Raw genomic sequence first — 27,402 nt, forward strand, 5'->3', positions numbered from 1 at the left:
TGTTCTCGCAGTACCGGCTCGTTTGAGCCAGTGACCTCAGTGCGTCAGGCTCTGTAGCCCCAAAGACCCTTTCCCCCCAAAATGATCCGAGCAGGTTACCCACCTCCCATCCCCTACACTAGTCCTTCCGATTCGGCCTCCCAAGCCCGGTCGCTTTCTCTTAACTGCCTTCCCTCTCTAGCCCCTCCCTCCCATGGGGCCCACTGGCAGGGGCAGTAGTGGGGTACACGGTGTTAGGAACCCGCGTGGGTGACTCATCTTGTCCCTCGCGGCGTGGGGGCTTTGGTGGTGACCTCCCGTGTCACGTGAATGAGGTCCCGCCGCCGTCCTGAGCTTTCTGGGGTAACGGCTGCCCACCTGCGCCTGACGGAAAATGGCCGATAGAACGGCTGTTTTCCTCCTGGGCAGGAGCCTGTTCTGCTTGCTACCCCGTGTCAGCCGCCCCGCCGATGCGATAGGATGAGTGGTTCTGGTGAGGGCTGGCATGCGGAGTCCTATCTGTGCAGGCAATTGGTTGGGCCGCTCTAAGGGTCCTTGCGTGATGGGGTCCTGCCGTGACCTCTGTGAGGCGTGAGCCGGGCAGAAGCCGGTGCAGGGTCGGTGTGCGCCGGGCTCCCTGGGCACCAAGATCACCCCCCCCCCCCCAAAAAAAAAAAAACCTTCGGCGGCTGCTAGTGCGGGGCACGCGCGGATTTATGTGCTGGGCGCTGGGAGAGGCCGGGCGGTTGGAGTGGCAGCGGCAACATGGTGAGCGATGGGGAGGGCGCTGGGGTGTCCGGGCCCCTGCCGGGGACACGGGCTCTGCGTTCGGGTAGCGGTACTGGGCAAGCGGTGCCTGGCCTGCGGGTTCGGCAGGTGGCTCCTGTGTAGCGTTCGTCAGTGTCTTCGGGAGGGGGGAAGATCCCCTGGGGGGTGTCCCCGAGGTGCACGTGGGCTCATGCGGTTTGTGTCTTCTGCGGGTCCTTTAACCTGCGAGTGGGAAGGGAAGGGCAGGGCGAGAGGCTCCTCGGTCTGTGTTTGGCGGGATCCCGGGAGTGGGGCAGAAATGGTCGGTAACTCTATTCTGCCCCGGAGCCAAGGGGGAAGTGACTTTCTTCTTTCCTGCTGCGGTTTGAGGGGCGTTATCCTGTACGTGGTCTAGTCATCTGTGCCTGTTTCCAACACTCACCGAGGGCGTTGCGTGGAGGAGGGCATCAGGCTATCTCTGGGTAGCCAGGATTTATCCCAACGTGCTAATGAATTCCTAGGAGCTGGTATATGTTCTCGCTGGCTCTTCTTCAGCCATCCACTGTAATTAATAGACTTCCCAGAAGTAGGTTTGGCCAAGGAAAAGAATGGATAGGTAAGGGAGCTTGAAAACAAACTACAGGTAAATTGATTGAAAATTGATCTAATTGTGGTAGCGCATTCCCAGAAGTAAACTTAGACTGAGCTAAGCCTTTTTTAAACAAAAATGATGAATATGCTATGTTTGTAGCTGTGTAACTAGTAGCATATAAAAATCGGTTGCATTCTACAAGTGCAACTTCTCACATAAAGACCAGGACTGAAAATGAATTAAGTAAATATTTTGATAACACATTTGTTTATACAGAAAATGCTATATTTATTTGTAAAGATTCAAAGCAACATAAGGGTGGCCATACTGCAGGGGTGTCCAAACTTTTTTCAAAGAGGGCCAGATTTGAAGAAGTGAACATGCGTGAGGGCCGTCCCCGCACTCTCAGCCCCAAGGCGGAGGGCCTGCGGGGTCGGAGGCGGGCGGAGAGCGCAGGGCACGCCGGCCTCACGGTGGCCCAGGGGGCAGGGCAAACCCGCAGCCGAGTGGGGGAGCGGGGCTGCGGACGTGCCCTACAGGGCAGGCTCTAGGACCGCAGAGGCCATGGGTGGCGGCGGCAGCACGGCCAGAAGCGGCGCGCTGGGTGCGCCAGTTCAAAAGAGCGCCGGGGAGCCAGGAGAGGGGGAGGAAGCGGGGGCCGTATTAAACTGGAACACGGGCCGCAATTGGCCCGCGGGCCGGACTTTGGACATGCCTGCCATACTGGGTCAGACCAAAAGTCCATTTAGCCCAGTATCCTGTCTGCTGATAGTGCCCAATACCAGATGCCCCAGAGGAAGGGAACAACAGGTAATCCTCACGTGATCCCTCTCATCACCCATTTCCAGACAAACAGAGGCTAGGGACACCATTCCTACCCATCCTGGCTAATGGGCATTGATGGACCTAACCTCCATGAATCTATCTAGCTCTTTTTGAACCCTTTTAAAGTCATAGTCTTCACATCCTCTGGCAAGGAGTTCCACAGGTTGACTGTGTGCTGAGAGAAGAAAAACTTCCTTTTGTTTTAAACCTTCTGCCTGTTAATTTTATTTGGTGACTCCTAGTTCTTATATTGTGGGAATAAGTACACATAACTTTTCTTTATTCACCAGTCATGAGTTTATAGACCACTATCATATCTTCCCTTAGTCTCTTCTTTTCCAAGCTGAAAAGTCCAAATCTTTTTAATCTCTCTTCATATGGGGCCTGTTCCAAACCCCTAATAATTTTTATTGCCCTTTTCAGAACCTTTTCCAATGCTGATATATCTCTTTTGAGATGAGGCGACCACATCTGTGCTTAGTATTCCAGATGTGGGTGTACAATGGTTTTATATAGAGGCAATAAGATATTTTCTGTCTTATTCTTTATACCTTTTTTTAATTATTCCTAACATTCTATTTGCTTTTTTGACTGCTGCTGCACACTGAGTGGATGTTTTCAAAGAACTATCCACTAGGACTCTATGATCTCTCTCTTGAGTAGCTGTAGCTAAATTAGTCCCCATCATATTGTATCTATAGTTGTGATTATTTTTTCCAATGTGCATTACTTTACATTCATCAACATTAAATTTAATTTGCCATTTTGTTGCCCAATCACTTAGTTTGGTGAGATCTTTTTGAAGCTCTTCACAGTCTGCTGTGGTCTTACTGTTTGGTCTTAATGGAAAAACAAACATGATATGTAAGCAGGACTCAAATGGCTTATAGAGCTCAGGAACACAGATCACTTTAAAATAATTGTGAGATGTAGAGCAGCAGTTCTCAACCAGGGGTCTGAGAACAAGTAGGTTTCGGGGGGTCTGCCAAGCAGGGCTGTCAATAGACTAATTGGGGCTCAGGGCAGAAAGTTGTAATTAGGCTACCCTGAACCCAGCTATCTTGGGCTGAAGCCAAAACCTGAGCAACTTAATTTCTGGAGCCCCATGCAGTGGCTTTGCTTGCTACTCCTTAATGTAGACTTTTATATGTAGAAAAACAGCTGTGGCACAGATGGGCTGTTGAGTTTGGATGTTAAATTTCAATTACTCAGCTAATCGAGTAGTTGATAGAATTTCCATCCACTACTTGATTAGTCGATGGGGCAGCACTTGCTATCCTGTTGCGCCTCAGCCTTTGAAATGTAGAAGAGCCACCCATGTGTTTTGTACGTTTCAAAGGGTGAGGCGCCACAGGGACCGAAGCAGTTCCTGCTTGCGTGGGATCCAAACTGCTGCGCCTCTCCTTTTGAAATGTAGAAGAGCCTCTGCTCTCTTCCCCCCCTCCCCTCCCCCCGCCTCGTGGTGACGATGCTGGGAGGAACTGGCTCCTAAGCCAGCTCCCCCTAGCACCGGCTCCTGCTCTCTCTCTCCTTGGTGCCTCAAATACAGAGGAAGCAAGTGAGAGGGAAGTGGCTAGTCAAGTAGTGATTCGACTACCTGATGAGCATAGGTTTCTTGGGTAGTGGGCTAGTCGCTTAAAACCCTACTGTGAAGTTTTTATTGTATGTTGGGGGAGCCTTCAGAAAGAAAAAGATTGGGAATCCATACTGTATTCTGATAAATGATACATAGGACATTTTTATTTTATTATTACTATTTTTATAACAAGAAGTAGTTTATAAAAATCTGTGAATTTGTTACTAAATGAAACTTCTGAAATAATTCTGCATTGAAAATTAAGATATTTGAATCAAGATTGGTAGCAAAGATCCTGATCCTGCCAAGAGATGTAAAAAATTATAATTGTATGCATATTCAGCAATATATAGTAGCAGCTCAAAAAATCTGTTTGAACATTTTTCATAACCCAAAAAGAGAGGTGCAACTAAGAGAGAGTGCCAAATGGCTCCTGAGAGTTAGTCACTATCACTGTTGTAGTGTATTGCAGTTTAGCTTGTGTAATTTAGGCTCTCATAATATCACTGGTGTTTCAAGGTAAACTTTTCTCCCCCCACAAACATACCGTTTTCAATTGTGTAGACTGAGGGTGTTTACTAGACTTTTGTGCCTCAACTGATTTGATTGCTTGGTTCAGATGGGGGAAGAGGGAGGCATGGCCACTCAAGCCTTCAAAGCATTACGTGCCCTGAGTTAATTGGCAATCAAAAGTCTAGAGAACACAGGTCCTTAATGTAAAGCTATGGCTGTACCTTCCTTTCTGAAAGTGTGTGTGACAATGAATGTTAGCTATGTTGCTGTACAGTCCTATTCGAGGCAAGGCCCTGTACTTTTACAATGATATAGGTGGTCATGATCAACCCTGGATAGGAGTATGTAGGGTAGACTTTACATTTAGTTGTGTGATAGAATGACAACCATCCATCTTAAAAGACAATAGTGTAAGCACGACAAGCACTTACAAAGTCCAATTCTGAAGTGACAATAGCATGCTCCAAATAATGTGGGTGTAAAGCCAGGAGGCAGAAGAAGCATTACTAGTGCTTAAGGTCTGCTACATTTCTCATCTGTCCGCTTCCTGTCTGTGAACTACCTCCTATCTTCGGCTTATTTGGCTCTGTGGTGTGGCACAGCCTTCTGTTATAGCCTGTTGCTTATCTGCATCTTCTAAGGGAATTAATCAAAAAAATTAAAATTCAGCACATGATAGTCTAAACTTTGGTAAAGTTCAGCATATTTTGTTTGTCAACATAATAAACATACTAACCATATAATCACACAATTTTCAATTATTTGCTGCTAACTAGTTTGAAATAAATTACTAAAGGAATTGAAAATGTTGTTAGTGTTTCTGTTACTTTGACAATTAAAAAATAAAAAGCCTTTGCAGAATTCTAAAAATTTTAGTTTTTTGGTGCAGAATTCTTTCTAATATCAGTTCTATGTGGTGCAATCTCACTGCAGACAGCTTGGTGTAGAATCTTGATGCATAGGGGATCAGTGCAGGGGGAATGGAACTCTATAGAGATGTCCAGATGAAGATGGTTGGGGCTCAGTATGGGAGGAGGGCTGTGGTGGTGCTGTAAGGGTGCAGCTTATCGGGGGTTCATGGGGTGGGGACCTTGGTTTGGGAAGATCCTGGCACATGTTGAGGCTTAGTGGAAGACAGAGTTCCAGGTGCAGGTGGCTCTTGATGCAATGGGGGCATGGTTGGAGAGGTTCCAGGTTTGTGGATGGAGGAAGGGGTCACTGTACCCCTCTCCCTGATGCTCCCCCATATGCTCAACCCTGGTGCATTTGGACCATTGGAGCATCTGCAAGTTTTCCATACAGGTGACCTTTGAAATGTGTTCATTGTAGCCGGATTATCAAGCCAATGGAGGTATCTGTTAGGGAAGTTAATCAGCTAATTGAGTAGTCAATGGATTTTCCATGGACTACTCCATTAGTTGATAAGGAGGGAAACTGCAGGAGAGAAACTGCAGAGCTGCAGTAGGGTTAGCTTCCACCCCGGGCTCTGATTTTTAAATGTATTAAGAGCTTCCAGACACAAGCTGGTCCCCTGCTACTCCTTTATCTCTTTTGCCCCTGAGATGGTGCTGTGGGGAAGTAGCTTCCTCCATCATCAGCTCCTGCATTCCCTCCACCCCACTCCCGCTGGCGCGGTGCCTCTCTGATAGGGGTTGGGGAAATGACTAGTCGAGTCACTACTCAGCTACCCGATAAGCAAGTATATGCTTGTCAGGTGGTCGACTAATCGCTTACATCTCTAGTTGTCTGTGTTTTGAGTCTTGGTAATTTTCTTAAGTACAGGCAGTCCCCGGGTTACGTATAAGATAGGGACTGTAGATTTGTTCTTAAGTTGAATCTGTATGTAAGTCGGAACTGGCATCCAGATTCAGCCACTGCTGAAACTGACCAGCGGCTGACTACAGGAAGCCCGAGGCAGAGTTGCTCTGCTCCGGGCTTCCTGGAATCAGCCGCTGATCAGTTTCAACAGGCTGAATCTGGACGCCAGTTCCGACTTACATGGGGATGCCTGGGGTTCTTAAGTTGAATCTCAACTTAAGAACCCCAGGCATCCCCAAGTCAGCTGCTGCTGAAACTGATCAGCGGCTGATTCCAGGAAGCCCGGGGCAGAGCAGCTCTGCCTCGGGCTTCCTGTAGTCAGCGCTGGTCAGTTTCAGCAGCGGCTGACTTGGGGACGCCTGGGGCAGAGCAGCTGGGGTGCTGCCGGGTTGGTCCAGTAGCGCCCAGAGCGGCACTGCGGAACCAACCGGCAGCGCCCCAGCTGCTCTACCACAGACGTCTGGAGAAAAGCCTGGTCTGCTGGGGGGGGGCACTAGCTGCGCCCCCCTCCCCCCCGCAGACCAGGGAGACGCGGGCGGCGGACAGAGACGCACCGCGGTCCCGCCGCCCAGGTCCTCCGCGGCTTTGCTCCGCGTTTCACTAGTCTGCTGGAGGCCAGCAGACCAGGAGACGGGGAGCAAAGCCGCGGAGCACGCGGGCAGCGGGACAGCCCAGATGCACCGTGGTTGTCCGCTGCCGGCGTCCTCCAAGGCTTTGCTCCCCGTCTCCCTGGTCTGCTGGAGACAGCAGACCAGGGAGACGGAGCAAAGACAGCCGCGGCGCGTCTGGGCTGTCCCGCTGCCCGCGTGCTCCGCAGCTTTGCTCAGTATCTCCCTGGTCTGCTGGGGGGGACTTCCCCTCCAGCAGACTAGGGAGATGCGGAGCAGCTTTTCTCGCCCCAGAGGACGCGGGCGGCGGGACCGCAGCGCATCTGGGCGTCCTGCCGCTCCCGTCCTCCGGGGCAAGAAAAACCCCGTTCGTAACTGCGGATCTGACATAAGTCGGATCCGCGTAACTCGGGGACTGCCTGTACTTTACTGTCAGGAACTTGGTTTCCCCACATGATATTTAAAATACAGCAAAGACAGCTTGTGTGGAATAGGGATGTTAAATATTGGTTAATTGAATAGTCAGTTAACTTCATGAATTCTTATCGGGTTACTGGACTATTCTATAGTCCCTGGGGATGGGGCCAGCAGTCTGGCCCCAGTCACGAGGAATATCAGAGGCAGCAGCTTGGGATGCCAGGTGGGAGCTATTCTGTGAGGGGTTCCAGTCATGTTAGAGAAACTTGGTAGAGAATACAATATGTTTATATATATATATTTGGCCATACAGGCGAGAATGGCTTATTTTTATAACCCTGGCCATGTTTAGAGAATGTTTATAGTAAATTATTACTAGTTCAGTTACAAGGATGTTGGTATTTGTGAATATTCTAGAATAGGCAAAGCTTGGGCAGTGTAAAAATTCCTTGCTTATGCTAGTTCCAGCTACAGAGAATTTTAAATAAAATTTTGTAGTGTGAGTATGGCCCACCTTACATAATTACCAGGTAGCTGCGCCCCCTGCTTGCTACACTCATCAACCCTCTCTATCTGTCACAGCTGGATTGTGGCCTCTCTTCTTACTTGTGCCCCAGGGTGGTACCCTAGGGGGAGGGGTGGTCTGCCATCAGCCCTTTCTGTGGCCAGATGGGAGCTGGACTAGGGGGCCTGCCCCAGGATTGGGGTTAGGATTGGGCCTTGTTGGCCAGACTTCATTTTAAATAAAGTAAAATATTATGTCCAACACAAAAAGGTTTCAACTAAGGATGTAAAAGACTAGTTGACTAGGTCTCGCACCAGCCGAAGCAGCCTCTGGGCCGGGAGACAGGCCACACGAAAAGGCCGCAGCCAGAGCTGAGCGGGAAGGACCTTTGGGAGGCGGAATCTGCCCAGGCTGGGCTGCCAGAAGGCTTTGCCATCCCGGAACAGTGTCTGGGCAGGGAGTCTGTGCGAGGGTGGAGAATTGTTTTATATAGAGAGATTTCAAAATTAAATTGTCATTTATAGAGAGGGAGGAAGGGAGCCTATACTTGCTGAAAGTTGTAGCTAAACAGTAGCAGATAGGTTAGTTTATTCCTTCCTCATGCTGCTTTTAATAGTCATTTGTTGAACTCTGCCACTTGGTAATTCATGTCAATGAGAAGTTTACTTGAGGCCTTGTCTATATTCAGGCCTGGTGTGTTCACACATTTTGTACCTATGTAAGTCTCAGGAATGTGATTTAAAAAATAAATAAAACCGTTATACTGTTATGAATGTGGATGTCGTTATACCATTATAAGGTGTTATATATCCAGGTCTTGTTTCTCTTGTCTAATGAGAATAAGTTACAATGGTATGAGGTAGATTTATAGCTGCATAATTGTATCAACTTTAGGGGATGGTTCTGCTGTAATTATAGGTAAAGCAGTAAACTTTTTTCGTGGATTAGCACTCAAGAGTTGTACTGGTTTAAATTGAAATTTTTGAGCAGATGTGAATATTTGGGTTAAAATATATTGATGTTTTTAACTAATTAAAGATCTCTCTTAAAATAAAACACTCGGAACAACCATTGACAGTGCCAAAAACTGGCAATTGAGTTTGAACTCTTGACATATACTACATATAGAGAACTAGCAGGCTTATCCAGCTTGCCTGGGTCCTTCAAGTCAGGGCATTGGAGGGTGTGTGTGTGTGTGTGCGCGTGCGTGCATGCATGCAGGGGTGTGCAGGAAGGCTGGGGGCTAGAGATACGTTCTCCTTCCCAGGCTGCCCGTTTAGCCTGCCTGGGTCCTTCTCCCCCTTCCCCTAACCACTCTCCCAGGCCACCAGGGGCTTGTTCTCTTCCTCCTCTCCCCCTTCCGGCCCTGTGGCCAAGGGCTGGAAAGAGGGAAAGGGTTTGGGACGGAGGAGGGTGGGGGCAGCTACTTACTGGTGTGCTGGCAGGTAAGGTGACAGAGCCCCAGCCTTGCTGGCCACTCCCTTGGTGGTATGGCTGCCACCAGTGGTCACTCTCCTATCCCATCCCTGGGAACACCAGCCCCTCCCTTTGCATGTTATGGAAAGCTGTCTTTTCCCTGTGGCTTCCAGTTGTCTTTGCAGAATCAAACCCTTACCTTAAGTTAGAAGAAGAGGAAACTGCATACCAAATTTGGTGGCCCTTGCTCTTACTATTTAGGAGGAGTTCTTGTACAAATGGACTCTGACACAGATGGAAGATGCACTCTAAAATATATAGATATAGATTTACAGTTTAAGCTTCAACAATTTTTCTTGCAAACATTTTCACATTCTTAATTGTTTAAGAATTAAAGTTTGTGATTTATTTTGTATTAAGAAAGATGTTAATTTGAAGAATAGATCTTTAAAAACATGTTGCCTTTATTTATGGATTCAGATGATGCTTTCAGTGCTTGTCCAGCTGCATGATATTTAGTTGGGAAGCTTTATTCACATAGGATTACGGGAACATGAAAGTTGTTACTTAGAGATGTAAATGAGGTCTTACCTTTCTTTGCTTATGCTTTCTTCTTTTTTGAGCTTGGTTTTTCTAAAGAGATCAGAATGCTGCTTCAGAAAGTTGTATAAATGCTTGCACCATCATCTAGGCTGTAGTTTGGAACTGTATTTGAAATTGATATAGAATATTGGGACAAGGAAATAATGGCTTGTGTCCATTTAACACAGTTGCTAATTACAGTAGTCTTTTTTTTCTCTTTTTGCTCGGGTTCTAGTGTGGGTGAGCAATAATTTTTGAGCGGGGGCCACTTCAAAGTTTTTTGAAGTGGTTGAGGGCCTCAAACGGAAGGGGAAGAGCCTTTGAATAGCAGGCATTGAAAGGGCTTGCGTCTCCCCTGCAGTTCCCAGGAATCGTGTTAGCCAGAGACGGGAGCTGCAAGCCCTTTCAATTCCCACTATTTAAAGGACTCGCAGCTCTGGCCCCATTCTAGAGCATTGCCTGGGAGCTGGGACCTGCGAGCCCTTTCAGCTGCTTCTGTTTAAAGGGCTCACACCTTCCCTGGGGCTGTTTCCTGCCAGCCATGGGGAAGGTGACAGACTTTTAAATTGAAGCAGTTGAAAGGGCTCACGTGTAGCTCCCACAGAATGCGCTAGCAGTGGGGCGACAGCTGCCAGCCCTTTTAACTGATTCTGTGTAAAGGGCTTGGGCGAGTCCTTTAAATAGAAACAGTTAAAACGACTCGCCACTCTGGCGCCGCTAGCATGTTGCCTGGAAGCACGAGCCCTTTCAACTGCTTCTATTTAAAGGGCTTGTGCCTATCAGGCAACACATTGACTGGCAGGTGCAGGGAAGGCATGAGCCCTTTAAATAGAAGCAGTTGAAAGGGCTCTCACGGCTCCTAGGCACGCTCTAGGGAGTGGGGCCTGGAATAGATGCGCAGGCTGGATCAAAGCCTTAGGTGAGCTGGATCCGGACCACTGAGTGGCTTTTGCCACCCATGTTCTAGTGTATAATGTGGTTATTACTCAATCCAGAGTTTAAAAAACTTTTACTATATGTCTGTTAACCAGTAAACTACAGCTGTTAGCCAGAAGCTACTATGTAAGATGCAGGAGAAGGATGTCTGTCTGTCTGTCTGAAGTCTAGGGGTAGTGTTGTGGTGAAAAGCCCAGTATGTCCCATCTTTCACACCGAGCAGCTGCAAAGGGCACAAGATACTGTTCCTGGACCCTGCTTGAAGGCTGTGTGTTTCATATCATCCAGCTACAGGTTGGACCTTCCTACTCTGGCAACTTTCAGACTGGATGAGGAATTTTGTCAGACCAGAGGAGGTCATTTCTGGCTCCTCTGCTGCCAACCCAACCACCTGCTCTGTTGCCCCATGGGTTTGTATACAAGACTGTTTTCCATCCCCCAGATTTTCTTTGCTATCAATCGAGTGTATGTTTGGCAAAGATGATGACTTGGGTGAACGGGCATGAGGGAAAGTCTAGTATTGGCTAAACCAGGGCTACTCAACATGCGGGCCGCATGCAGCCCACGGCCTGTTTGTTTGTGTCCCACAATGCAGTTTGGGTTTTACACAAGGTTCAACACGTGGTCCATGGAAGCCAAAACAAAAAAGTAGTCACTATAATGGTCTTCTGTTGTTGTATGTTTTAGTAGTTAAATTCCTAGACTGTCATTGCTCATTAAAAGTGCTGTCATGGGGGTAAATTGGGTGAATATTTTATTTTATTAATATCAGCAGAACAGACGTAAATGGGGCCTGCGTGTTGTGTAGTCTTACCTTAATCTTTGTATTCACGTCTGTCAGTGTGAAAAAAGTTTATTTGCATATATTTGTCTTTATATTTGCATGTACATGAAACCACACTTAAGATGCGGCCCTTGGCATATGCTGTGAGAAGCCCCGCGGGGCTTCCAAAGTTTAGTAGCCCTGGGCTAAACTGAACTGATTTCCATCAGGCTGGATTGCTGCAAATCAACAATTTTAATCATGTTTTGCATTCATACCTTTTAGTTATTTTCCTTTAAAAAAAACGTTTTTCATAGATTCCAAGGCCGGAAGGGATGGTTGTCTTTTCACCTGGCCTTCTGCATAATACAGGTCATAGAACTTTCCCAAAATAATTGCTAGAGCATACCTTTTAAAAATATCCAAGCTTGTTCTAAAAATTTTGTGATAAGAGAGTCCATCGCAACTCTTGATAAAATGTTCCAGTGTCCTAACTCTCAAAAATATACACTTTATTTCCAGTCTAGCTTCAACTTGCTGCCATGGATCGTATTATGGCTTTCTCTGATAGAATGAAGAACCCATTATAGAAGTTCCCTACGTAGATACTTATAGGCTGTAATTGTCTCCCCTTAATCTTCTCTTTAGTCTAACAAAAGAGCTCAGTCTATTTAGTTTATTATAATAAGGCATGTTTTCTAACCCTTTAATCATTCTCATAGCTTTTTGAGCCATCTGCAATTATCAACATCTTTTTTTAATTGTGGATATCAGAACTGGACACAGTACTCAAGCAGTGGTTGCATCATTGTCACATATAGCGGTAAAATAGCCTTTCTGCTCCCACTCTGGCTTCCTTTGTTCATGTATTCTAGGATCATATTAGCTCTTTTGGCAACAGCACACAGAGCTCATGTTCAGCTGATTATCTACCACAACCCCCAAATCTTTTTCAGTCACAGGATCGAGTTCCCACAACTTTTTTTCATATGTGTATAAGTTTCTATTTAGTCCTGTGTACTGTTTGTACTCAGTTGACCAAGCAGTACAGATGGCTCTGAATCAGTGAACACAGTGCACTGTTCATTATTTACCTCTACCACAATTTTGGTGTCATCTGTAGACTTCATCAGTGAAGATAATATGATTTCTTCCAGATCATTGATACAAATGTTAAATAGCACAGGGCCCACAACCAGTCTTCGTGGGACCCCATTTTTAAATCTGTTTAAAGTTTTCTATGTTAATTTTATATTTTGTTTTTAACCAAATATTGAATGGTACCAAGTCAAACACCTCACAGAAATCTAAATGTATTGTATTCAATACTGTTATCTTTATCAACCAACTTGAAATCTTATCTAAAAAGAGTATGAGGTTAGTTTAAGAGGATCTAGTCTTCATAAACCAAGTTGATTGGCACTAATTACATCACCCCATCTTTTAATTCCTTATTAATCAAATCCTGTATCCAAGGATTTGGAGCAATCAAAGTTTTGAATTGCTCTGCTCCAGTACCAATAGTGACTGCTCCAGCTCCGCTCCGACTCCGCTCCGCGCTCTGACTCAAATGAATTTTTAACTAAATAAAAAAGTTCATACTGTAATTTTGAAAAAAACATTATTTTTATTCAGTTTTAAAACAATTTAAATGTCAACAATGATACAAACTAGAATCATTCATAATTCAATCTGTAAAAAATTATTGCAGCAATCAAGTTGTCTTTCATAGCCTGCCACAGATCATTTAAAGTTAACTTTAAAGCCGAAAACAGTCGCTCTACACTAGCTTGTGTTGTTGGCATGCTCAAAGCAATTCTACAGGCAGCCTGAATGCGGTGTGGGTAGCTGTGAATGGCCTGAACTTTTAGCCTACCGATAGACTCCATCGCCTTACAATCTTCCCGAAAGTTTCTCTCGAATAATGATTCACTATAATTATGAACCGCAGAAACTCGCCAGCGTCTTTCTTGTTTATCTAATTCCTTTTCAAAGTCGTCATCTTCTGAAGAATTGGTGCTTGAATTATCTCCATTTCCCTGTGATGGTTGAAGATGTCTCTGGGATGAATGCTCAAACAAATTCAGAGTAGAGACGGAAGTTTGAGAACAGCTTGCTATTTCTGAAGGATGTGAATTTTCCGAAACCACAAATTCGATTGTTGATTACTCCTTTTGTTGTGCTTCATTTTCTTCAACCTCTTTCGCTGAGTTTAAATGTAGCAATAGATTTTGTTTTTCGAGTCATTGAGCAATATCAAGGGACCCTTCCTTTGCCTTCGGTATTTCCTTTGAGGTAAGAAGAATCCGATAGCGTGGGTCAACATAAACTCCAGCAAGGAAATGAATATTGTCAAAAAGCTTCTCTTCACGTTTGTGCATGGAGGATAGAATTCCTTCTGCAATTTGTCCACCGTTTTCTTGCAAGAATTTTGACCGTTTTCGCCATTCCTTCATTAAAACTCCCGGGGTTACATCGTCAGCTTGAAGATTCACAGTTGTTTGATTTGGCTTTGCCATGAGGTCTCGCAGGTTCTTCACTTCGTCCCGTTCAGCTTTTAACTTGAGTTCTCTTGTTCCAGCAGCAGCCACTTGTTCACAGTAAGATTGAAAAATGAGAAGCTGATCAATCATTGCAACTGTTGAACCCCAGCAAGTCTCAGTATCCAATGATTGAATTACCCCATGTAGATCAAGCAGAACACTTCTGATATTTGGGGTTCGTAGTTTGACAACGACTTGTCGAATTTTTGCCAGAAATTTCTTCGCATGTTCTTTGTTAAGTTCATCCCAGATTGCCAACTGAAGAGTGTGAATACCACACCTCATCAGTTGGACTTTTGAGTCATCCTCATGAAGCCATGTTGGAAGTATGAGGCTAGGGTCATTTACCCATTGTGCAGCAGCATCCATGTTGAGTTCAATTTCATCCATTCCTTTAGTTCCTTCATCAGGCAAAATAGCTTCAGTTCTGTCCACATCCCTCTTCTCAGAGGTAGCAATGGTTTCATTGTATTTGCTAAAATTTTTGATGGCACACGTCATATTTTCTACATTGTCAACGCAGATGCTCAGCACTTGCATTTCACTGATCCCAGATTTTTCTAAAATAGCTTTTACTTGACTTTTCACGTAGGAAGAATCGTGATGCCCTTCAGTGTCGATTATGTCCAAGGTTTTTACCACAGTTTTATCTTTTCCTTCTTTGTAGCACTGAGCATTGATTGCAAGGAAATTTCTGTTTCCATGGGTTGCCGCATTCATTTTCAGGTAGCACAATTTTTGCTCCAAAGCTTTCTTGAGCTCTTTGCGATCAGACTCAGCTGTGCTGACAACTAAATGATGAACCGCTTCGTGCCCCATTGAAACGCCAAGCTACTGACCCATTTCACCTGCAATTTTTTGGAATCCTTTGTTCTTTAGCCAGAAGGTAGTGAGCAGTGTTGAACTCAAGCAAACCATTTCCATCAGCCCATCACAGAAAGTATTGGCATCCATGGTGACTGTAACCTTTGAGGACTTCAAATATGTGTCAAGTTTTGTTTGCTCAATTTTGAATTTCTTTTCAGATGAAGCTCCGCAAAAAATCTTTTCTCTGGGAGTTTTCAAAGAGCCAGATGAACGTCGTTTAGCCGTGTCAGCTTTCTGTTTTGCCTCATCTTCCTGGTCCTTTTTTGTAACCAGAGCCGTATAGTTTTCAGGATGGTTACATTTTACATGCTGCCAAAGGTTGAAACTTTTCACGGCACTTGTTTCTCATGTCTTGAAGCTACATGGTTTGAGCTCGCCATTCACTTCATTTTCCACCTTGCACATTGCCGATTTCTTCTTTGCTTTTCCCCAAAGCCCAAATTTATGCTTTTCAAATTCAAATGTAAAGACCTCAGTGAGATCCTTTTCCGTAAATTGGCTATCAATCATGGGGGGTGGATTTGATTTTTTTGTTGAACCCATGGCCAAATCTTCTTGTGCTGCTACCGCATCCAAATGTTTCTTGTTATGACCTTCGAAAAGCAATGAACAAAATCATTACATTTTTTATAATGTACCTGCTTGTGTTATCTTAACTGCTTAAGGTACTTGGAATTTATTTTGGATTTTCTGGACAAAAATTATCACATTTTCTTTTTACACAAAATTATTATTAAAGTATATTTTAATATTTTAACATGTTTCTTCAGTTTTTACCAGTATTTAAAAAGGGCTCTAGAGGCGATCCTGGCAATTACAGACCGGTAAGTCTAACTTCAGTACCAGGCAAATTAGTAGAAACAATAGTAAAGAATAAAATTGTGAAGCATGTAGAACATAATTTGTTGGACAAAAGTCAACATGGCTTCTGTAAAGGGAAATCCTGTCTTACTAATCTGTTAGAGTTCTTTGAAGGGGTTAACAAACATATGGACAAGGGGGATCCAGTAGATATAGTATACCTGGATTTTCAGAAAGCCTTTGACAAGGTCTCTCACCAAAGGCTCTTGTGTAAATTACATGGCCATGGGATAAGAGGGAAGGTCCTTTCTTGGATTGAGAACTGGTTAAAAAACAGGAAACACAAGGGTAGGAATAAATGGTAAATTTTCAGATTGGAGAGGGGTAACTAGTGGTGGACCCCAAGGGTCAGTTCTGGGACCAATCCTTTTCAACTTATTCAGAAATGATCTGGAGAAAGGGGTAAGCAGTGAGGTAGTAAAGTTTGCAGATGATACAAAACTGATTAGGATAGTCAAGACAGAAGCAGACTGTGAGGGACTCCAAGAAGATCTCACCAAACTAAGTGATTGGGCAACAAAATGGCAAATGAAATTTAATGTGGATAAGTGTAAAGTAATGCACATTGGGGAAAAATAACCCCAACTATACGTACAGTATGATGGGGGCTAATTTGGCTACGACAAATCAGGAAAGAGATCTTGGAGTTATCGTGGACAGTTCTCTGAAAACTTCCATGCAGTGTGCAGTGGCGGTCAAAAAGGCAAATAGGATGCTACGAATAATTAGGAAAGGGATAGAAAATAGGACCCAGAATATCTTACTGCCCCTGTATAAAACTATGGTACGCCCACATCTTGAATACTGTGTACAGATGTGGTCTCCTCACCTCAAAAAAGATATTTTGGCCTTGGAAGGGTTCAGAAAAGGGCAACTAAAATGATTAGGGGTTTGGAATGGGTCCCATATGAGGAGAGGTTAAAGAGACTGGGACTTTTCAGTTTAGAAAAGAGGAGACTGAGGGGGGATATGATAGAGGTCTATAAAATCATGAGTGGTGTGTAGAGGGCCGATAAAGAAAAGTTATTTATTAGTTCCCATAATAGAAGAACTAGAGGACACCAAATGAAATTAATGGGGAGAAGGTTTAAAACTAATAAAAGAAAGTTGTTCTTCACACAGCGTGTAGTCAACCTGTGGAACTCCTTGCCAGAGGAGGCTGTGAAGTCTTGGACTATAATAGAGTTTAAAGAGAAGCTAGATAATTTCATGGAGGTTAGGTCCATAAAAGGCTATTAGCCAGGGGATAAAATGGTGTCCTTGGCCTCTGTTTGTCAGAGGCTGGAGAGGGATGGCAGGAGACAAATCGCTTGATCATTGTCTTCGGTCCACCCTCTCTGGGGCACCTGGTGGTGGCCACTGTCGGTAGACAGGATACTGGGCTAGATGGACCTTTGGTCTGACCCAGTATGGCCATTCTTATGTTCTTATGAAAGAAGTATTTTAATATACATAATTAATATAAATTTTTATTTATAAATTGTAAGTTATTTTTTCTTATGAAATTTTGTGGTAAAAATATTTGAAATATTTTCCAAGTTTTTAATTAATATCTCAAACGCTTTAATATAGATATATCAATGAAATTTGGTATGTGCCGTAACCTTAGTACATGCTATCACTGTTGTACAACATTAATTGTTGGGGAGTAACGAGGCTACACGTTACAAGGTTGAAAATAAACACATGTTAATCTAACTATCTAACTAATCTACGCAAGTACGTACTCGCCTAATCTTGGCACAAGGGTGGGAGTAGTCTGCAGTGTTGCCAGATGTCTGATGATTATCTGATTCTTTAATAAGACAAATCTCCAAAAAACTTTGTAATTTTGTATCTGTACGTTAAATCTTGATTTCAGCCGAAGTGAGAATAACTATGACATATTACGTAAAGTGGTAAAGTAGATGTTAATATCAATTGTTATCCAATCTGAAACTTTTTGGCACCTTTAGGACTTTCTTGCTAAAATATAATTTATTTTGGATTGAAAATGAAAAAAAAACCCTGGAACTGTGTTGAAGTCAAGATTTTCTGTGCTCCGGCTCTTCTCCAGCTCTAGGCAAAAACCTGCAGCTCCACTGCTCCGTGCTCTAGCTCTGGGTTCTGCTCCAAAGCCGTGCCTGTATCAGGTGCTCCATTATCATAGAATCATAGAATACTAACCATCTTGTTAGTCTTTAAAGTGCTACACAGTCCTGTTATTTGTTATAGAATACTAGGACTGAAAGGGACCTCGAGAGGTTATTGAGTCCAGTCCCCTGTCCTCATGGCAGGACCAAATACTGTGTAGACCATCCCATATAGACATTCATCTAACCTATTCTTAAATATCTCCAGAGATGGGGATTCCACAACCTCCCTGGGCAATTTATTCCAGTGTTTGACCACCCTGACAGTTAGGACCTTTTTCCTAATGTCCAACCTAAACCTCCCTTGCTGCAGTTTAAGCCCATTGCTTCTTGCTCTATCCTCAGAGGCCAAGATGAACAAGTTTTCTCCCTCCTCCATATGACACCCTTTTCGATATCATGTCCCCCCTCAATCTTCTCTTTTATAAACTAAACAAACCCAATTCCTTCAGCCTTCCCTCATAGCTCATGTTCTCTAGACCTTTAATCATTCTCGTTGCTCTTCTCTGGGCCCTCTCCAATTTTTCCACATCTTTCTTGAAATGCTGTGCCCAGAACTGGACACAATACTCCAACTGAGGCCTAACCAGCGCAGAGCATGGGATTGGTGTCAGGCTGACAAGCCTATCCTTATCCAGGTTATCTTGCTTACTCTCTTTAAAAATTGGCACTGCTTTCTTTCCTCCTTTACTTCCTTCCATCCATCTATCCATAATCTGCAACTTTTCCTGCATTCCAGGACATACTGATAATCAACATTAATGGTCCAGTGAGCTCTTCAGCCCTTTTAAAAAAACAAAACAAAACCAACTCCAAAACTCTTGGATGCAGATTATCTGGACTTGCTGATTTAAAAATGTCTGACTTGAGTAACTTTTGTTTTAATATCTTTCAGAGGTACTAAGGGAATGAAAAGTATGTTACCATAAGATGACACATCATTTATTTTTCCTAAAATACAGAACTGAAGTATTAATAATGAAGTTGTTGATAATTCCATTTCCATCTAGTAATGGATCTATCTTTCGTACTATTCTTTTGTTCTTATATATATTTTTAAAAACCCTCTCTGTGTGCAGCCAACACATTAAAGATTTCTCTTTGTCTTTGGACTTCCCTTCTGAATTTTTTGTAGCCCTTAATTTTGATTTGTAAACATTGCTATCAACTTCCCCTTTCTTCCATTTGTTTTATATTGCTTTTATGGCTACCTTTACTTCCCCTCTAAACCAGATCAGCTTTATTTTTTTTACCAGCACAACTTATTTTCTGAAATGTGGGATTGACTGATATGACATCATTTAATATCATTCACATTTTTGATATAACTCTTGCCTCATAATTGGTTTGACTCGTAATTGTTTTCAGCTTTGTACAGATACCCCTATTAAAGCAATATATATATATATATATATATATATATATATATATATATATATATATATAATATTACATATATTACTGGTGTGGACTTTATTGTGCTTGCACATTATAAATATGATCAAGTCATGGTTGCATGTATCTAAGCTACCGTTAATTTACAGTTTTATCATTTCTTTATCAGTTAGGACAAGGTCTACTAAAGAATTATCCTATGTTGTATGCACACTTATTGAATTAGGAAATTGTTCTCTATAATGTTTAGAAAGTCCAAAGAAAGTTTTCCTACTGGCTGTATGAGACTTCCAGCATATGTCACTCCAACTGAAGTCCTCCATGATTATGCAGTTTTTTCCTATGCATTTTAGATTTGTAATAAGTCAGTCAACCTGTCCCCTGTTGTGATTTGGTGGTCTGAATCAGACACCATCTGATATCTCATCTTGTGCTTTATCTATTAGGACATTGATCCATAAGCATTCAAGATAATTTTCTTCCGAGTTATCAGTGACTTGGAAACAGGTAATGCAATTTTTGACATATTTAATTTTCATTGGCTGGTAACCATTAAAACATGTTGATTTGCAACTCAGATAGGCTTTTATACTAAACCCACAGCTTTTTTGCTAACCAGGTGCATGCAATATGTTTATATATTTATTTAAGCAATTATATAGCTTAACTGAGTTTATTTAGATTCTTAACATTTTGCATTTTCATTGTTAGAAAATGATGAATGATGCATTTCTTATTCACTGGATGATTAATTCTTAACTTATGATTTGTATCAAGCTTTATCCAGATGGAAACTAAATCCAATTAAAAATGCACTAAATTAAAATGGCTTTATTACTTAAATAAAACTACCTTAAATATTCTAGATACATAAGACAAAAACTCAGTTTATCAAAATGTACTATTCCTTTAAAACTCATTTGTTAAGTGAAGGAGGCATTAGCTACAGTTAGAGAAGTCTTCTCTTCTCACTTCTACTTCTTATCTTAGACTGAAAGAAGAAAACAAGCTTTCCTATTTATTCAACTTCCAGCTGGTTTCTTAACTTTGAATGAACTCAGCATTCAACTGAACTAGTTGAATAAACTGAAATGAACAGAATACGCAAAAGAGCCCACAGCTATCCAAAGCTGGTTACAGCTATCCAAAGCTTCTCCAGATTGTGGTTCCAGGTGCTTAGCCAGTGACTTTTAAAACTGCTGAACTGGTAATTATTAAAATTTTGAGCTTGCACATCCCTTGCTGAGCCTACTCGTGCTTCCAGATTCTGTTGTCTTGCACAACAGAACTTAATTTGCCCTTTTGAAGACACCAAGCCTGTTTCTCAGATGTAAATCATATGACTTTGACTTAAATGTTTCATGAAGTTAATATATACATGGAAGTGTCTTCTCCAAGACATTATATTTTTCTCTCATCACTTTCTCTGTCTTCTTTGCTCTTTCTACTTGGTGTCTCAATGACCTATGCACATGTTAATTTTGGGTTGCATTTACACACTGATTAAAGTATAAGAAAAGATCCTTTGAGCTTTTCCAGCATGCGAGCTCCAGCATACAAGTACACATGTGAATGATATACTGTACATACAGAAAAGTATAACTTCATAACAGCAGGCATGAGGAGGCTAGTTGTGATTACTATTCTAGACTAGCCAAGACTACTGTTCCAGGCTCCCTGCAAGCGCCAGCTCCCTGTGCATACCAACTCCCACCTCTTCCTTTTCCCCTGCCCTGCAGTTTCTGTCTCAGACAGCAGCGTGAGGGTGAAATAGGAGGGGTGATGGCTTCCTGAAAGCTGGAGCTCTCAGGGAGCTTGCTTAAAAGCCAGCTCCCCGTGAGCACCAGCTCTTCCCTGCTTCCCTCATCTCCCTGCTGCCTCTGATCAAAGGTAGCAGTGTTGGGGGATGGGGGGAGTGCTTGTGTGTAACCATGAAGATTAATCCTTGAGCCCAGGCTCATCAGTTAACTATTTATATGTTTACGCTATCACATTCCTAGTTTACATCAGCTCTTATTTTTGACTAATTCACTGAAGGTATTCTACACTTTAAGTTCTTTGCAAAAGGGTCTGCCATTTTCTGTTTGTAGAACTTCTAGCACAGTAAGGTCCCAACCTAGTTGGCCTCAAGGTGCTACTATAATATAAATGTTAATTGCTATTAAGTTCGATTCAAAATAAAATGTTGTGCTTCTGAGTTGTATTTCATATGACCATAGACTGCCACTGTTTCCTTTCCATGTTGAATTTGAAGGGAAGTACTTTTTAATCTGGAAATGTCCTATCCTTGATCAGATGAGCAGGAGGAAATAAGGTTTTTAAAATGCCATCAGATCTAACTTGTCGTCTCCATAAATATTGTTGCCTCATTTGGGGCTGGAAAAGGGTACTACTGCCCTACATTCAGCTAAGACACTAGTTGGCTGTGAAAATGCAGCACAAATACTTGTTTTTTACTACTCATTTGAAAGCCTTTTACTTTTTTGCAGGTTTGCAAGTATAGATAAAGTAAATGCCAAAGAACACTTTTGTCCATTTGCTCCAGAATCTTATTTCTCAGACTTGTGGATTCACAGGGAGTCTCTTGTTTGAAGTTGTATTTCTGGGAATGATGTGAGTTTGCTAGGGATCCTACTAGCCACGTTCTCAGAAACATAGTTGTATTCTTTGGATTTCAATGTAAATTCTCAATCAAGACCCTGCTCTCACAAACAATTAACTTTAAATATGCAAGTAGTTGATTGATTTCAGTGGAATTGCCCATGTTTAACATTAAACATGTACTTAAATGTTTTCAGGGATCTGGTCTTTGAGTATACTGTAAATCCAAACATGTAGTCTTATGCCATCAAAAGAGGGGAAAAATAATTGTTCTTGTGTGTCGGCATATGACCTTGGGCAGAGTCAATATAGATATTTTTGAAATGGAGGCATGGCATATGGCTATTAACCTTGATAATCTTTATTTGGTGTACTTGGATTTGATTCTTATCTAATACTATTTAATTCATCCACACTATAAAATAAAGATATACAAATGTCCTTTTGGGAGAAGTACTTTGAGAACTTATATGTTAAATATTTATATTTCCTTTGTAAATGTAGCCTAGTTCCCTATCTGAGATAAGTGATATAGGTGTTTTGTAACTATATCTGAATTATTCATTCTCAACTTCTGTTTACTTTGTTTTTAACTGTTATCTAAGTTATGTACCTTTTACAATAGTAAGGATGTGAAAGTCATGATCTCTGAAATACACTTTCTGCTACCTTCCCTTTTTATTTTATTTTTTTTAGTCTTAGAGATCCCTCAGCATTTTCAGAATAGAAGGCTGCATTAGAAACCTTGAAATATCTTATTTGTGCTAGTTCTGTTTTAATAAAACTTTCCACTGTTACCCACATGAGTTTAGCTTCATTAAGAGCACTTGTGTAAATAATGCACTGGCAGGTGCTGCCACGTAATACCTGGGTAATATGACATGGTAAAAAATTCCAATGCCCTGTTTACCCTGTCGCATAGGTGACAGCACTGGCATTGGAAAATACATACACATTTTCCAAACAAAATTCCATTAAAAGATGATTAATGAAAAGCGTGCTATGTCTTGTACAAACTAAAGGGTACATCTACACTGCAATGCTATTCTGAAATAACTTAGTCCACGTTTACACAGCAGGCAGTTACTTTGAAATAATTTCAAAATACTATGAAGCTGGAGGATTTCTTACTTGGACTCCTGCAACCTCATTGTACAAGGAAAAACGGAAGTCAGAGGAAGAGTGCTTATTTTGAAATAAGCTACACATTGACACAGTTCAATTTGTGTAGCTTATTTTCAGTTAAGCCCTGCAGTGTAGATGCATCCAAAAAGTCTTTATTTCCAGATTTATGGCTCACAATGGTGGATGACATTTAATTTTAGAATATTGGCTTTTAAAGTCAGGAATAGGAAGCAATCCAAATTTAGTGAGGTGAAAAGTGGTATATGATTTGTGAGAAATAGTCTGAATTAGGGTACGTCTAGCCTACATGCCTCTGGCGACAGAGGCATGTAGATTAGGCTACAGGACATAGTAAAATGAAGCGGCGATTTAAATAATCGCCGCTTCATTTAAATTTACATGGCTGCCGCGCTGAGCCGACAAACAGCTGATCAGCTGTTTGTTGACTCAGCGCGATAGTCTGGACGCTCCCCTGCCGACATCAAAGGTATTTGTCGACCACTGAGGTATGCCTTCTGGGATGAGGTTTACCTGGGTGGTCGACAAATACCTTTGATGTCGGCAGGGGAGCGTCCAGACTATTGCGCTGAGTCAACAAACAGCTGATCAGCTGTTTGTCGGCTCAACGCGGCAGCCATGTAAATTTAAATGAAGCGGCGATTATTTAAATCGTCGCTTCATTTTACTATGTCCGGTAGCCTAATCTACACGCCTCTGTCGCCAGAGGCATGTAGTCTAGATGTACCCTTAGGGATGTAATATTGTAGTCAATTAAATGGTAAGCAGAAGCTTATAGGTTAATGCTATAGACTACACGAATTTTCCCCCACCTCTCCCCCAGTACATTTTTTGTTAGGCTGACCAAATACTAACGATGGGTCCTGGACCTACCCCTGCTGTGGCTCTGCATTTAAAGTGTAGTAGGAGCCGGGCTGGCAGGCAGGCAGCTTGGCTCAGTTCTGGCTCGCGCTGGACCCAGGAGCTCTGACAGCCCTTATCCCAGACAGGGGCTGCCGCCACCCCACACTGCTATCTCTTTATCAGAGGCAGCAGCACAGGGCAACAGGCAGCCAGTCCGTGAGGGGAGCTGGTTTTTAACTGACTCCCCTCACAGACCAGCTCCTGCCTGGCACCCTGAGGCAGAGGCAGCAGGACAGAGTGGTAGTAGGCTATTCAAGAGTGAGGCAGGAGTGCTCTGGCTGCTAGCACCATCCTCGGGGACTATAGAATAGACAACTAACTGATAAGAATTAAAGAGGTTACTTGACTGTTTGTTTAACCGATATTTAACATCCCTAGTTCAAATATCTGAAACCTGATTGCCCTTAGAGAACAGGTACAATACTAATAGTAGAACTGTAAACTTTCCCACTATTTATGCTGCAACACCTTAAATCTGATTTTGAAAGGACCATTTCTATGTCTAAATTAATAGTTCAGTTTCCATTCCAATTTGGTCTTTGGTTTCTCTGTTGCCTGTCAGTTTTGGTGTCTCTTTTGTGATTTGGACTCTTACCTGATCCTGACTCATTTCAGATATACCCCTGAATAGCTGTAAGATATTAATAACTTTGTCATCATTGGTCTGGTCTGGATTTGTTGTACAGTGATCTGAAAGTGAAAGGTTCTGTAGGCATAATGTTCAGCTTCCTGAAAATCGCGCTGTCATTTGGAGTACAGAGTTGTAATTGTTTTTTTTAAGAGTGTTGGTGGGGGAAGGAGGAAGAAGAGAGAACAGATCAGCTGTAAATTAATAGTGAACTGGTGTTTTTTGTTGACCAATTCTGAATCTACATGTAGTTTTCAGAAGACAGGGTAATCATAGAACACTAGAACTGGAAGGGACCTTGAGAGGTCATTGAGTCCAGTCCCCTGCCCTCACATTAGGACCCAGTCCATCCCCGATAGACTTCTAGATAACCTGATCTTAAATATTTCCAGACACTGAGATTCCACAACCTCCACAGGCAATTTATTTTAGTGTTTAACCACCCTTACAATTAGGAAGTTTTTCCTAATGTCCAGCCTAAACCTCTCTTGCTGCAGTTTAAGCCCATTGCTTCTTGTCCTATTCTCAGAGGTCAAGGAGAACAATTTTTCTCCCTCCTCTTTGTGACACCCTTTTAGATACCTGAAAACAGCTATCATGTCCCCTCTGTCTTCTTCTTTCCAAACTAAACAAGCCCAATTCTTTCAGTCTTCCTTCATAGGTCATGTTCTCTAGACCTTTAATTATTCTTGTGGCTCTTCTCTGGACCTTCTCCAGTTTCTTCACATCTTTCTTGAAATGCCATGCCCAGAACTGGACACAGTACTCCAATTGAGGCCTGATCAGTTGAGAGTAGAGCGGAAGAATGACTTCTCATGTCTTGCTTTCAACACTCATGTTGATGCATCCCAGAATCATATTTGCTTTTTTTTGCAACAGCGTCACACTGTTGACTCTTGTTTAACTTGTCATCCACTATGACCATAGGTCTCTTTCTGCAGTACTCTGTCGTAGACAGTCGCTTCCCGTTCTGTATGTGTGAAACATTGTTCTTTCCTAAGTGGAGTACTTTGCATTTGTCCTTATTAAACTTCATCCTGTTTACCTCAGACCAGTTTGTCCAGATCATTTTGAATTATGACCCTGTGCTCCAAATCAGCTGCAACTCCTCCCAGTTTGGTATCATCTGCAAACTTAATAAGCGTACTCTCCATGCCAGTATTTAAATCGGTGATGAAGATATTGAACAGAGCCGGTCCCAAAACAGACCCCCTGGAGAACCCCACTTGTTATTCCCTTCCAGCAGAAGTTAAACTGATTGTTCTGTAGTTTCCTGGGTTGTCCTTATTTCCCTTTTTCCAGTCTTCAGGATTCTCCCGTCTTCCATGATTTTTCAAAGATGATAGAAGTATCTGAGCCTTTAGCTTTCAGCTCCTTGAGTATTCTAGGATGCATTTCATCAAGCCCTGGTGATTTGCAGACATCTAACTTCTCTAAGTGATTTTAACTTGTTCTTTTTTTTTTTATTTTATCTTGTAAACCTATCCCATTCCCACTAGTATTCACTATGTTGGGCATTCCTTCATCATCAGACTTCTTGGTGAAGACCAATACAAAGAAGTCATTAAGCACCTCTGCCATTCCCAAATTTCCAGTTACTGTTCTCTCTCCTCACTGAGCAATGGGCCTGCTCTGTTCTTGGTCTTCCTCTTGCTTCTAATATATTTATAGAAAGTCCTCTTGTTATGTCTGTAGCTAGTTTGAGCTTCTTTTGTGCCTTTGCCTTTCTAATCTTGCTCCTGCATACCTGTGTTGTTTGCTTATATTGATCCTTCGTAATTTGTCCTTGTTTCCACTTTTTATGACTCCTTTTTTATTTTTAGATCATGCAAAATCTCCTGGTTAAGCCCAGGCAGTCTCTCGCTATATTTTCTATCTTTCCTGTGCAGCAGAATAGCTTGTTTTTGGGCCCTTAATAATGTTCCTTTAAAAAACTGCCAACTCTTTTCAGTTGTTTTCCCCCTTAGTCTTGCTTCCCATGGGATCTTGCCTACCAGCTCTCTGAGCTTACCAAAATCTGCTTTTCTGAAATCCATTGTCTCTATTTTGCTGTTCTCATTCTTTAGAATCATGAACTCTTATGATTTCATGATCACTTTCACCCATGCTGCCTTCCACTTTCAAATTCTCAACCAGCTCCTCCCTATTTAAGATCAAATCTAGAATAGCCTCCTGCCTAGTAGCTTTTTCAACCTTCTGAAATAAAAAGTTGTCTCCAGTGCAGTCCAAGAACTTATTGGATAGTCTTAGTGCCCCGCTGTCTTAGTTTCCCAACAGATAGTTGAAGTCCCCCATCACCACCAAATCCTACACTATGGATGATTTTGTTAGTTGTTTAAAAAAAGCCTCATCTACTTCTTCTACCTGGGTAGGTAGTCTGTAGTAGACTCCCTAGCATGACATCACTTCATTACAGTCAAGTACTAAATAATGGTTGTGCTAGCTTCCTCATTGGACTTCAAGGGAAAACGTAGGCCTTATGTCCTTTGTTGTTTCTTTATTCATAAATGAGACTTTGAACATTTTTTATTTTTCTTGGCTTTTTTTTGTATTAAGAATTTCACATATTGTCTGCCCCAGGAGTCTTTAGGGGAGCATCTTTTCTGAGAAATATACTTTTCCCCCTTGTATCAATGCTTAAAAAGTTTGCATACTGACTACAGTATAGCTTTTATCTGCAAAGAGAGATTTTCAAATGTTGGTTTATAATAAAAATCATGATTTGACTGCAGAGTTAGTAAAACAACATCCCAAGTCACTGAAAGGAACAATTGGGAGGAAAGGATTTTTTACCCAGATTATTTCACTATGTGCTTACTTCAACACCTTTAATTACCAATTGATGAAGGTTATGGTTTTACCATTCCACTTTTGCCAGTTTAGTGAAAGAAATGCAATGTTCTGAGAGTGGACTGATTTAAATCACAAAGAAAAAATTATTGATTTAAATCAGGTTTCCTACTGATAGTACGCATTTCTTAAACAATCAAGCAAATCTGACCAATAAAACATGTTAACTTACAACTTAATGTAGTATTTTACAGCATTTAAG

The 27,402-nt window shown here is 42.3% G+C and overlaps 1 protein-coding gene and 1 pseudogene across 7 annotated transcripts in view; one reads left to right on the forward strand and one right to left on the reverse strand.

The window, feature by feature from the left end:
* Nucleotides 1–534: 534 nt before the first annotated feature.
* The window catches only part of TMEM161B (transmembrane protein 161B), an 85,421-nt gene continuing 58,553 nt past the window's right edge, over nt 535–27,402 (forward strand). For 4 of the 7 annotated variants that reach the window (XM_075932183.2, XM_075932185.2, XM_075932184.2 and 1 more), the window contains exon 1: nt 535–747. Coding sequence is in view for 4 of the 7 variants with exons in the window: in XM_075932185.2 (XP_075788300.2) it covers nt 745–747 (3 nt within the window). In the remaining 3 variants the exon portion in view is untranslated. Of the gene's footprint in view, nt 748–19,521; nt 19,583–27,402 lie in introns of all 7 variants that reach the window. The other 3 variants (XM_075932182.2, XM_075932179.2, XM_075932177.2) reach the window with 3 other exon arrangements.
* On the reverse strand, nt 12,954–18,414 carry LOC149524172 (uncharacterized; annotated as a pseudogene).

The sequence above is a fragment of the Pelodiscus sinensis genome, chromosome 6 (genome assembly GCF_052426305.1).
Source record: "Pelodiscus sinensis isolate ZL-2025 chromosome 6, ASM5242630v1, whole genome shotgun sequence".
In the NCBI taxonomy this organism is placed as follows: domain Eukaryota; kingdom Metazoa; phylum Chordata; order Testudines; family Trionychidae; genus Pelodiscus; species Pelodiscus sinensis.